At 42.4% G+C, this 12,828-nt stretch overlaps 1 protein-coding gene across 1 annotated transcript in view; it reads left to right on the top strand.

The window, feature by feature from the left end:
* rims1b (regulating synaptic membrane exocytosis 1b) overlaps positions 1-12,828 on the top strand; it is an 80,378-nt gene that overhangs the window by 49,480 nt on the left and 18,070 nt on the right. The window contains exons 5-18 of the mRNA XM_037689625.1: positions 700-740; positions 894-1,004; positions 1,096-1,195; positions 2,786-2,909; positions 3,260-3,306; positions 3,438-3,553; positions 3,632-3,762; positions 3,831-4,002; positions 5,148-5,301; positions 5,440-5,496; positions 6,754-6,907; positions 9,321-9,428; positions 9,615-9,677; positions 11,599-11,673. Coding sequence (XP_037545553.1) covers positions 700-740; positions 894-1,004; positions 1,096-1,195; positions 2,786-2,909; positions 3,260-3,306; positions 3,438-3,553; positions 3,632-3,762; positions 3,831-4,002; positions 5,148-5,301; positions 5,440-5,496; positions 6,754-6,907; positions 9,321-9,428; positions 9,615-9,677; positions 11,599-11,673 — 1,453 coding nt within the window. The remainder of the gene's footprint in view (positions 1-699; positions 741-893; positions 1,005-1,095; positions 1,196-2,785; positions 2,910-3,259; positions 3,307-3,437; positions 3,554-3,631; positions 3,763-3,830; positions 4,003-5,147; positions 5,302-5,439; positions 5,497-6,753; positions 6,908-9,320; positions 9,429-9,614; positions 9,678-11,598; positions 11,674-12,828) is intronic.

Raw genomic sequence — 12,828 nt, 5'->3', positions numbered from 1 at the left:
AGCTCAGACTAGTTGTTAGCTTAGACTAGCTATTAACTGACTAATAATCATCTTGGACTAGCCGTTAGCTCAGACTAATCATCATCTTGGACTAGTCGTTAGCTCAGATTAGTTGTTAGCTTAGACTAGCTATTAACTGACTAATCATCATCTTGGACTAGTCGTTAGCTCAGATTAGTTGTTAGCTTAGACTAGCTGTTAGCTCAGACTAGTCATCATCTTGGACTAGCCGTTAGCTCAAATTAGTTGTTAGCTTAGACTAGCTATTAGCTCAGACTAATCATCATCTTGGACTAGTCGTTAGCTCAGACTAGTTGTTAGCTTAGACTAGCTATTAACTGACTAATAATCATCTTGGACTAGCCGTTAGCTCAGACTAATCATCATCTTGGACTAGTCATTAGCTCAGATTAGTTGTTATCTTAGACTAGCCGTTAGCTCAGACTAATCATCATCTTGGACTAGTCGTTAGCTCAGATTAGTTGTTAGCTTAGACTAGCTGTTAGCTCAGCCTAGTCATCATCTTGGACTAGCCGTTAGCTCAAATTAGTTGTTAGCTTAGACTAGCTATTAGCTCAGACTAATCATCATCTTGGACTAGTCGTTAGCTCAGACTAGCCCACAATGTGTTCCCACTGTAAAGAGTTTACAACTGAAATGATTAAATGGCTAATTTCAGTTTTTTTCCCTCTTCTTCAGGAGACTTGGACTGCCATCCTTTAGATCCTACAGTGTGGCACGTGAGTTTTAGTTTTTTGACTCACACATTTCTCCTGAATTACAAACATACAGAAAAATAAAACAAAACCCTGGTGGATTCATCAGCTGTCAGAGTAAATTGATTACTCATCATAACTTCCTTCCTAACAGACTGTCTCCTCTGTTTCCCGCAGCATCCTGTTACGTGGCAGCCGTCCAAAGAGGGCGACCACCTGATCGGACGCATCACCTTGAGCAAGAGGTCGGCCTTACCTCGAGAGGCCGGGTCCCTCCTGGGCCTGAAAGTAAGAAGGAATTATTGTTTTAAAAGCTGGAAGTGTTTTTGTTTTGATGTTTTTTATGTAAAACTTTACGTAAAATCTTGTGTGCCTGCAGGTGGTGGGAGGGAAGATGACAGAAACGGGAAGACTCGGGGCCTTCATCACCAAAGTAAAAAAAGGCAGCCTGGCAGATGTGGTGGGACACCTGCGAGCAGGTGAACATGTTTCTTTTTTTTTTTAAACTACAGCAGTTAGTGGATTTTTATGTGTTTATAGTCAAAATCTGTATTTTTCTTGATATATATGTATATTAGAGATAGACTCAATTTTTTTTCCAAAACCTAAAATAAATATATAAAATTATTTCAGACCCTTTGAAGTGAGTTCCATGGAAAGGTTAAAAACAGTTAATATCTTACCTGCTGTATATGGTACTTCTTACTTTGGCAAAATGCTTTTATTCTGACAGGACTGACAAGCTAACAGCTAGCCAGAGATAATGGTTTGTTTTACCTAACTGCTAATCTGAGCTACTGGCTAGTCCGAGCTGAAAGCTGAGCTAATACATTGTGTAAGTCGATTGGTAATTTGAGCTAACAGCGCATCCAAGCTGAAGGCTAGTCTGAGCTCATGGCTAGTCTAAGCTAACAGATAATCTAACCTACTAGCTTGTTCAAGCTGATGGCTAGTCTGGGCTGACAGGTAGTCTGAGCTAACAGCTAAGCTGATGGCTAGTGCAAACAGAAGGCTAGTCTGAGCTGATAGCTAATCTAACAGCTAATTTGAGCCAACGGCTAGTAGTTGTAGCCTCTCTTCAAATATCGTAGAGTAAATTTTGGAGTAACTTTGGTCGGCTGTGGTGAAGAAAGAGTTGAGTCCACAAGCAAAGCAAGCCTCACCTTTGGTCATGAGGTTTTGATCATGACTGCAAGATAGTCCTGTCACGATAACAAATTTTGCTGGGCGATTAATTGTCTCAGAAATTATTGCGATAAACGATAATATTGTTTGAAATTTGACAATAATTTGTAACTATTGTCAAATTTAAGAAGAAATGTTGGTTCATTTTTTAGTGTAGTGCATTTTTTCGACCACCGGATGGCAGTATAAGACTGTTTGAACTGAAGGATGGATAGTGAGGGAGTGAGCAGCGTGTCTCTTTAAGAAAAGTGGGAGGGAGGCCCCTTGACGTGACATGTGCTCTCTGTCTTTGGTTCTCAAAATAGCGGTCGCTCTGTGTGGTTTGAGCTCTTTAGCATAGCATTTGTCACACAGAACTTTTAATAAAAAAAAATCAGTAAACAAGTTCTCAGCTTCTTTTTGCAGAGAAAAACAACTTTTTACTCGAAGGCACAAGTTTCAACTGTGAATTTTTGGAGCTTCGACAAGACGGAGGTTTTTTCCCAGAGGTCGGCCTGTTAGCTTAGCTTACCTTTGTAGGGTGATCGGGCTCAGCCTTAGAGTTAGGGTGAGGAGCTCTGTCATCCTGGTGGAGCTCAGAGTAGAGCTGCTGCTCCTTTGCATTGAAAGGAATCAGTTGAGGTGTTCATCTGATCAGGATCCCTCCTGGATGCCTTTTTAAGAAGTTTTTTATGGCACGTCCCACTGGGAAGAGGCCACGGTCTATGGTCTTGGAACAAACACCATGAGGTCCCCCAGGAAGAGCTGCAGACTGTTTCTGGAGAGAGCGAGGTCCTGGACCTGTTGTCTTCTTGACCCAACTATGAATAAGCAGTAGACGAAGGAGTAATTATTTTATCAAGTAAATAAACGAGCCTCGGTGTGTATCGTCGTCTCGTTCCCAGGTGACGAGGTGTTGCAGTGGAACAGGAAGTCGTTGCCCGGAGCAACCAAGAAAGAAGTCTACAACATCATTCTTGAGTCCAAGGCCGAGCCCCAAGTGGAGATTGTAGTTTCAAGACCGATCGGGTGAGATTTACATTATCAGTATGTTTTTTATGAAAACATGTGAGCAATGGCGTTGATTTAATTTTGACAGACATTCTTGATATTTTCTCTTCATTTAAAAACTCCATCAACCAAATTAAGTCCTAAAACATCTTGAGAAAAGTGTTTAGAGCCAATCAGTAAGTAGAAAAATCAGGTGGAAATTCATTTGTCCTTCCTGAAATCTTAAAGATGGAGAGGATTTTTTTTTTTCCAGGTGTAGCATCCTCTTCAACCCACCGTGTCGACTTCTGAGCCTGTTTGTTGCAACAGAGCCATGTGTTACGTTAATACGGTTTTATAAAACTTGATCTGTTTGGACTCTTCCACAGAGACATTCCAAGAATCCCGGGCTCCACTCATCCCCCGCTGGAATCCAGTAAGTCCTTTTCTTCTGGCGTTTGTCCACTTCCTGTAGTTTACTGAAGGTTTAAGCAGCACCCGTGAAGAATGTTCACATATTTTTTCAACATCCATTTAAAAACAAACTATTGTTTATCAATTTCCCAGCTGGTTCCAGTTCCTTTGAGTCCCAGAAGATGGACCGTCCCTCCATTTCGGTGATGTCCCCGACCAGTCCCGGCACCCTGCGGGATCTTCCTCTGGAGCTGCCGGGACAGCTCTCTGTAAGGAAAAACAAGAACCTGGTCCACCTGAGTGAATTCTGTCCCGTCAGGGATAAAAGTCACCGTGCATCTTTTCAGGTGAAGCTGTGGTACGACAAAGTGGGTCATCAGCTGATCGTCAACGTCCTCCAAGCCGTAGACCTGCCCCCTCGACCCGACGGCCGGCCCCGGAACCCGTACGTCAAAATGTACTTCCTGCCTGACCGGAGGTAAGAAAACACCCGTGATTCTTATAATGACACTGGCTCCTGTCTCAACTACGACATCTCTGTTCCAGTGATAAAAGTAAACGACGGACCAAAACCGTGAAGAAGAGCGCCGAGCCCAAGTGGAACCAGACCTTTATTTATTCCCACGTTCACCGGCGGGACTTCAGGGAGCGGATGCTGGAGATCACGGTCTGGGACCAGCCCCGGGTTCAGGAGGAGGAGAGTGAGTTTCTGGGCGAGGTGAGTTCTTTATTTCTTTATTGGACTGTTAAATTTCCTGAAGTTTACGCTAAAAGACTCTTGTCATGATGCTTCTACTGCCGTGCATCACCATGGTGGCCACGTTTGGTTGAAGATAAGTCAGTGAGTTAAATTTAAAGAGTTCAGTTACACTCTGGAAGGTGAAGGGACTATGATACCCACAGGGGGTCTGCGAGGTTCTGTTAGACCGCTGTAAATGTCCCCACACCCTGTCCCAGAACCTCAGGTCTTCTGCTGCTGGACGTCTCTCTGTTCCTCCGGGTGCAGACTTTTGGAGACAGAGCATTCAGTCTAGGCCTGTCGCAATAAACAATAAGTCAAATAATCGCATGATAAATTAAAATGATCGACCTCATTTTCATTTATCGGCTTTATCGTTTCTTCTTGTCTCTTTCTACTGAAGACACAACTCCGGTGCTCTTCACTGACCACTCCCTTTCTCTTTAAAATCCATTCTAACCCTCCAAAATCATGTTTTTGGATCGTTAGAAGCAGCTACGCTGAGAAGATAAGCTACGAGCTAAGCTAACAGGCCGACCTCGGGAAAAAACCTCCGTCTTGTCGAAGCTCCAAAATTCACGGTTGAAACCTGTGACCTCGTCTTAAAAGTTGTTTTTCTCTGCAAAAAGAAGCTGAGAACGTGTTTACTGATTTTTTTTATCAAGGATTCAAGGTTCTTTGTCATTCGCACCCCACGTGGTACATGTGGTGGAACGAGATTATGTACACAGGGTCCCAGTTACATCCAACAATAAAATGTAAAAGAAAAACAGTGATAAGTTCTAAGATATGAACTAAGAAATATGTATGTAACATATATGTAACGGTGACTTCCATGTGTCATTTTTTTGTTTTGGAATGAGAAAATCTAAACAGCCTGTAGTATTTTTAACTGGTTTTAGAGCTGAAATGGTTGTTTGTTAAGTAAGCTCTATTATTCCAACTAGTCAGAGGTCCCTTTAAGCTCACAGTGGGGCTGATGGACAGAGTGGAGACAGCTGGGCGGAATGGTGGGTGGAGCAGAAAGTGAAGCTTGGCAATGGAAACAATTGGGTGAAATGGATGCACAGTTTTGTCAGCGTTGAGGCTCCAATCTTTTTCTGTCTTCTGTCTTGTTTTGTCAGATCCTGATCGAGCTGGAGACGGCCCTGCTGGACGACATTCCTCACTGGTATAAGCTCCAGACCCACGACGCGTCCTCCATCCCTCTGCCGCAGCCGTCTCCGTACCTTTCCCGCCGACACGGCCACGGAGACAGTCCCAGCAAGAAACTCCAGAGTAAGTTTTTGTTTCTGTTTCGGCGGGAGGTTTTCTCAGCAGCTAAACTCTCCTTTACCTTTGAGTGTCTCTGTGGGACACTCAGGCAGGACACGTGTCCCCTGACTTGTCTGTGTGTGTGTGTTTGTGTGTGCGCAGGGTCCCGTCGCATCACTGACACAGAGTTTGATGATGGTTTGGTAGTTGGGACCAAAGGTGGGTGGGGGGCATGGTTACTGGCTGTTTCTCTGCAGTAGTTTGTAGTTCTCCAGCCCTGAGCGAGAAGCTGCTTCCTGCTCTCAACTACTTTCAAACAAATTTCTAATTTGCTTCAGATCAGAAGAAGAAAAGCTCTAAAGTGTTTTCGTTTTTACTTGTGTTGAACGTCTGAGGCTGCAGTGAACAGTTTCTCCTCTCCTGCTGGGTCTTACCGGATCTTTTGCATGCTTTTACACCAACAAGTGCCGTCTTTCTTTCACTGGAGTCACCAAATGTGTCCAGACAAGGAGGTACTTGTGTTTAACCGGTAGAGTCCCTGTCCTGGCTTCAGTTCGTGTCAGTCTCACGTGGACCGGAGGCTTCATATCAGCCTTTTAACTATGCCCGTTGCAATAAACAATAAATCAATTAATCGCATGATAAATGAAAATTATCTACCTCGTTTTCATTTACCGGCTTTATCGTTTCTTCGCGTCTCTCTCTTTCTGAAGACACTGGATGACAAAAGGCTCAACTCCAGTCCAACAAAATTCGTCCAACAAAACTGGATGCAAACAGCAAAAAAGCGAACGGACAATTTGTACAGTGGCTATAAAAATCAAAAGTATAGGGATAGAGGTAAAAAAAAAAAAAATACTGAAAGGGTGGCGTTATTTTATGATTAAATACGGGGTCAAAATTTGAATTTATAATGGGATTTCCCCGTGGACGATTTTTTTCCCTCATTATCGTGAGGTTATGAGAGCATTTAAAAAAATAAATAAGACAGATAATAAGACAAAAATAAAAACTAATTAGAAGGAGTTTTAGGTCTTGCTTATTGACTGCACAAAAATGAATCGATGAATAAAAATTAGAAACAAAAAAAAAAGTCAGATTTCTCCGCTTAAGCTTTTCCAAGGGTTTAAAAAATGTGCACGTACACGCACGTGCATACTTTTTGAAAACCGTGGCTGTGATTTTTTTAAAAGTTGGCACAAAAAAAAAAAAAACTTTATCCTGAGCTGAGACATTTTGTAGTTTTTTGTAGTTTTTTTTTTTATCTGCTTGATCAGCCCATCCGGTACTTCACGAGCACGGAAGATTCAGAGTTTTGTGAGAAACGGTCTGCGAGCTCCCCTGAGCCGCAGGTTGTCACAGACCTGAAGGAGCTCAAAGCTCTCGTCTGCAGCTAAAACTCAGCTGTGGTCTGTTTGTGAATCTTTAAATAACTTGATCTGTTTGGTTTTTTTTCACCTCATCCTCTGTGCGCAGGTGCCGAGCGTAACTCCCGGGACAGAGACCGGGGCAGTTCGTTGGCCGTCCCGGAGCAGCAGCGTCCCGTCCAACACCGGTCCCGTTCGGTGTCTCCTCACAGAGAGGACTCCTGCCGGGCTCGGTCTCGACCCGCACATGTGCCCATGCAGAGGTCAGCAACTCTGGAAACTCTGGTGTTTCAACGGTGACGGCTCTTTAATTAATTCAGGGTCACATCACAGAAGTTTTGCCGATGAATTGATGAAGAATAAATCAGAGCTTTTTCGTTTTTCTCACTCCATTAAACATCTCGTCAAGTCCCACTGGACCTCAGGCTTGTTGTCTCCATCGACAAGCAACCTTCTTCTTCCAGCTTTTAATCAGAGTCCACAAATTGTCGATCAGGTTGAGGTCAGGTCTTTGGGAAGGTCATTCCAGAGGCCCAAACACACACCAGAGACCGGTTCTGATGAGAGTTTAGGACTTGTTGGCTCCTGTTCCAGAGCCAAGAGGGGACTTGAAATCACCCTGCATCCATCTTGAGCCTGATAACTTAAAAAAAAAAAAGTTAAGTGCCATCTTGCATTTTGGTGTGCGGCTGCATCTAGGCGTAAGAAAGGTTCCTGCGAAAACTGGATCACCACGTAAAAATCCAAGATGGCTGCCACAATATATTTTTAAACTGGCCACCTCAATTATTTGAGGAAACCATGTTTGGTAGTTTTTATATTGCCTTAAAGTGTAGTTTTCTCAAATGATTGTGGTGGGGGGCAAAGATCAAGCTATGGTGGCCAAGGCCACCACTGGCCACCCCCTGGCTCCTCCACTGCACCTGGTGGAGGATAAAACTGCTCCCTCCCCTCACTAGAATCCTTCACTCTGTTCCGCCTCAGTCAGTCGAACGTAAACTGTGTTTTTATACTCAGTGTAACTCCTACCAGCAAAAACATTCTCTGTTCAATTCCAGCCAAAAACACTCATCCCAAAAACTACAAACATTCACTCTTCAAACCCCTCAGCGATCCCATCGGCTTGCTGCTTGAAACAGTTCGAATGCTCGAGCACCACGTAGCCAAATACATTCATTTGGTTCATTCATGTCCACGTTCAGCGTTCAACTCCAGCGTTTCGGTCTTTTACACCTACTTTTTATAGACTTTCATATTCAAATGTCATTATAAATTACTTTATTGGTATTTCATGTTGTAAGGGTGAAATGTTCTCAACGTGTAACGTTTCCAGTGTCAGAATGACCTCAGAGCAGCTGAAACACGTAAAGCTGAACACCGTTTAGATTGTTGACAGACGTGAAACTTAAATCTCAATAATTTCTAATCATTTTTGTTTAACGAGGCCAGAGTCAGTGAGAGTAACGAGTATTCACAAATGAACGGCAAACTTGGAGTAGAAGTTAAAGAACCAGGAGTAGGTTTGAATATATCTAGACCCAGGGCTTAATTTGTCAACCAATGACAATGCCGGAATGCAAATAGTGGGCGGGCTGGTGGGGGGCAGGGGGTTATGGGTGTCCTCCCCCAGAAAATTTTGAATAAAGTAGATGCGATTTCCTGCATTTTGTTGTATTTTAACAGGTCGTTAAACATCTACGTTTACCTACGTTTGTAAACACTCCGCTTCTGTCAAGCATCCGACCCCCCAATCCCCCTTACTTGACGGTTCAGAGCCTGACACTGTCCCTGCTCGTTGTTGTCTGACTCCAATGTGAAACTGCCATGCGCCTCCTCCAACTGCCTGGTTAGCCCAGTATTCATAACCACCACTCTTTTAGGATGGACACTTTTTTAAGGGTAGACACGGAAATGCTTACTTGAAGGAGCAGCTCGTATGTGACATTAAGAAGCTCGTAAGTGGCTGTTGTGTTTAAAATGAGTGTTTATGTAATTATTCTCAGTTTACATATCCAGTATAAGTTTTATTCATTCAAGGCAGTGACATGTGTTCATAACTTTATTATTAGTAAGCCTGAGAGTTACCGGATCCAAGCGAACAATTACCGGAACGCACCCTGTCAAAATAAGGGAGTTCATGGATCCTGTTCTGGCAGGATCCAGCTCAAATTAAGCTCCATCTAGACCACAATGCATTGCAAAATACTGCCTCTGAGTAGCACGTTGGCATCTGTAAAAAGGTCTGTGGTGTCCCCGTTTCATCTGTCCAACTGTTGAGTTGAGCTGAAGCTGAAGAATTCAGAGGAATCTTTATCACGGCATCTATTTTAGTATCACATGATGCTGCCACCACCGTGCTCGACAGTTGGCTCCTTGTTCTGAGGTCTGAAAGACTCACTTTGGCTCCTCCAGACAGATTTTCCTCGACTGACCGTCAAACTTCTCTCCAGGGGACGTTTGTCTCGTCCGTGTGGACCGCTGCAGGTCCATCTTAAAGGCTTTTGGATCAGGAGCTTCGGTTTTGATCTCAAACTGAACAAAGAACCGTTCAAATAAATCATCAAAAGTCCAAAATATATCTGACATTCACGCCCAAGATGAGTGCATGGAAACTGTATAAATATGATTTTATTTATTAATGAAGTACTAATATTAATATTTGCTTAATTTGATCAGGAGTTTGGATGAGATCCACCAGAACCATCACCCCCGCTCACGGTACCACGAGTCCTCCCTGGAGCATCAGCGCTCCGGCGACTCGGACTACGAGTACTCGGAGGACAGGTAACCTGATCAAAGCTAATGATTAGTTATAATTCACGAACACGGAAGATTTGTTGTCCGAACCGGTTTGTTCTGGACTTAAATTAAACGTTAGATTCATCTTTTCTCCTTTTCGTTCGTTCGTAAACTTTTCCTGTCCTGCTGTGTTGTTTTTCATACATTCACCCGTCGTCGTGGCAACGGCAGCGAGGTTCTGGAGGTGCACAGGTCCATTCGGGGCGGGAGTGCCGAGTGCCTACACACCAACAGGTACGGCCACCTTTCAGTCTTTTTCAACGCACGGTGGAAAAGAGGTTTGTTGACGTGTGCATGAAACCTGAACGTTTGTGTGAAGTTCCTGCCTGGATGTTGGTTTTTTTGTTTGATTTTTTGTTGCCACTGTTGTCTCGTGTAAACACAACAACAACAACAACAAGACACTGAACAGCACAGAAGAGGATTCTGTCTGATGCATAACTGGAAAAGATAAAAAACCCTTCTAGGACGGTTGTTTCCAAAACGTTCTCATTATTGATCCATTTTTCTTCCATACGTTTTTTAGCTTGTTCCACAACTCATGTCTCAAAACGTTCGGCTCATTCAGCTCATTCCTTCTGTCACTTTTGGTGTTTGTGCAATTTGTACTTTTTGAAGTATTTAGCTTTTTCAGTTTTTTTTTTTCTCATTGAAAATGAATGGAGCTCTCTGCTCGTCCCTCAAACCCTTTAGCTGTTTAAAACCTTTTACTGCTCCTTTCAGCTTTTGCTCTGCTTCAGCTTTGATCAGCGTCTTTATGCTAATATCAGCTTCCTTCAGCTAATCTCTGTTTATTTTAGCTTCTTTCTGCTAAATTAATTTCTTTTCTGCTTTACCTTTTTCTGTCATTTTCAGTAAATTTGAGTATTTTTTTCAGCCATTTCTGCCTTTTTTGCTCCTTTTTGATAATAAAAAAATGTTCTCCTTTCAGCCTCTTTTTACTAATTTCAGCTCTTTTTCTTTAGTATTTTCAGCTACTTTTTTCTAATGGTAACTTGTGTCTGCTCATTTCAGTTTTTTTTTTCTTTTTTTCATAATTTCAACTTCCTTCAGCTCCTTTTGGCTATTTTCTGCTCCTTTCAGTGATTTGTCTTGTTAATTTAAGATTTTTTCAGCTTCTTTCTGCTAAATTCAGCTCAGTTATGTTTTACTTTTTCCTGTAATTATCAGCATATTTGAGTATTTTTTCTGCCTTCTGTGCTTCTTTTTGATAATTCTAACGTTTTATGCTCTTTTCAGCCTCTTTAAAAAAAATTCAGCTCTTTTTCTTTAGTATCTTCAGCTACTTTTTTTCTAATGATAACTTTTTTCTGTTGATTATTATTATTATTTTTTAACTTCAGCTCCTTTTGGCTATTTTTTTTTTTTTTGCTCCTTTTAGTTTTTTCTTTTTTTCAGCTTTTTCATGATAATTTCATTGCACATACAATTTCTGTCTTTCAGCTACATTTTTATGCCTTTCTCTGCTATTTTCAGCGTTTTTCTGCTAGTTTTGGATTTTGTTCTTTCCTTTATTCTCCTTTCAGCCTCTTTATGCTAATTTCATATTTTTTAGCATTATCAGCTACATTTTTTTTCTAATTTCACCATTTTTATACACATTTTAGTTCCTTACTTGCTAATTTCAGAATTTGTAGTCTATTCAGCCTCTCGCTGCCTTTTTCAACTTATTCTGCTTCATTCAGCTTTTTCTACCCATTTTAGCTGTTTGTTTTTCTGCTGCGTTCAGCTTTTATTTTCCTACTTTCAAATTCCACTCACAGGAACAGTTTAGAGATTAAAAGTTTTCAGCTGGTTTCAGCAATATGCATTCACACTGTATTTTCACGGTAAATTACATTCTCTGTATACCGTATTTTTTGGACTATAAGGCGCATTAAGTGAAACAAAACAGTCGGATAAGTCAATCTTTATTCAGCTCATTCACGACAACCGCATCAATCGGCTCGAGGTCAGTAAGCACAACCAGAGTTAATAAATAAGACGCACCTGATTATAAGACTCACTGTCGATTTTTGAGAAAATTAAAGGATTTTAAGTGCGCCTTGTAGTTTGAAAAATATGGTATTTCTTACCGGCGTTTGTTCACATTTTCATCATTTTCCACTTTTCTTTCCGTGCTCTCAATGTGCATGATCCCCGCTTGTTCCACCAGGAGCATAGGTAGATACAGCACACTCCCCCCCAAAATGCCCCTTTTAGTAAACGGCATCCATAAAGACATCTACAGGTAAGTCTTTCAGACATGAAGTCTTTCTAACCTCCTTCGTGTCCGTGTCTGTTCGTTGCTCAGATCAGTGCTCAAAGTGGTGAGTGGAAAAGTACGAGTACGGTAATGAAAGGACCGCTGGAGTTTTTATTTGAAGCAGTTTTAAACGTTTGGAGTTTCAAAGCGGTTGTTTTCCCCAAAAGGAGGCAGGAGCATTAGGTACCCCTCATTCCACCCCCCACATTCAAACTCGTGACCAGCTGGGCCTCTGATTGGTTCCTTGTGATCAGCTTTTAATCGATCGTTGTGCCTCATGAGTCATGTTTCACCTTATAAATCTGACCCATTCAGAAGCATGACCTGTTTTCAACCGATGTCCTGTGGGTACGTCCGTCCATCATCTTGTTTTGGAGTAAGGCCTCGGAGGTAGCAGCTGGATCAGGGAGGTCCAGACATCTCCTCCCACAGTCACCTCTTGTAGCTCTTCTGGGAGGACTCTAAGGTGTTCCCAGATCAGCTGAGGGACATCGTCTCTCTACCGTGTCCTAGGTCTTTTCCCGGGTCTCCTTCCACTTGGACATGTTGGAACACCTCCCTATAGAGGCGTCCATGACCATAGGTGAGGGTAGGAACGTAGACCAGCAGGTAAACAGAGAGCTGCTCCTTGCAGCTCAGCTCCCTCTTCACCACAACAAACCGGCACAGAGTCCACAATACTGCAGAGGCTTCACCGATCTGTCTGTTGATCTCACACTTTGTTCTTCTCTCACTGTGAACAAAACTCTGACTCTTGAACTCCTCCACTTGAGGCAGAACCTCACTCAGAGGACAGTCCACCCTTTTCCAACTGAGGACCATGTCCTGTGATAGTTTGCCATGGATACATTTTAGAAGTACCAGTACTGAGGACTGGAGAGTATCTGACCACTTTGTGCACCGTCACAAATCATTTGTGAAGCTGATCCATCGTTTAGTTGAAACAACCCTCTGTTAGCTGCTTGTGTTAGCTGTTTGTATTAGCTTCTTTATTTAGCTGCTTGTGTTAGCTTCCTCATTTAGCTGCTTATGTTAGCTTCCTCATTTAGCTGCTTATGTTAGCTTCCTCATTTAGCTGCTTGTGTTAGCTTCTTCATTTAGCTGCTTGTGTTAGCTTCTTCATTTAGCTGTTTGTGTTAG

Source organism: Nematolebias whitei, chromosome 16 (assembly GCF_014905685.2).
Source record: "Nematolebias whitei isolate Nwh7 chromosome 16, NemWhi1, whole genome shotgun sequence".
Taxonomy (NCBI): domain Eukaryota; kingdom Metazoa; phylum Chordata; class Actinopteri; order Cyprinodontiformes; family Rivulidae; genus Nematolebias; species Nematolebias whitei.
This window is presented reverse-complemented; position numbering and strand designations above follow the sequence as displayed.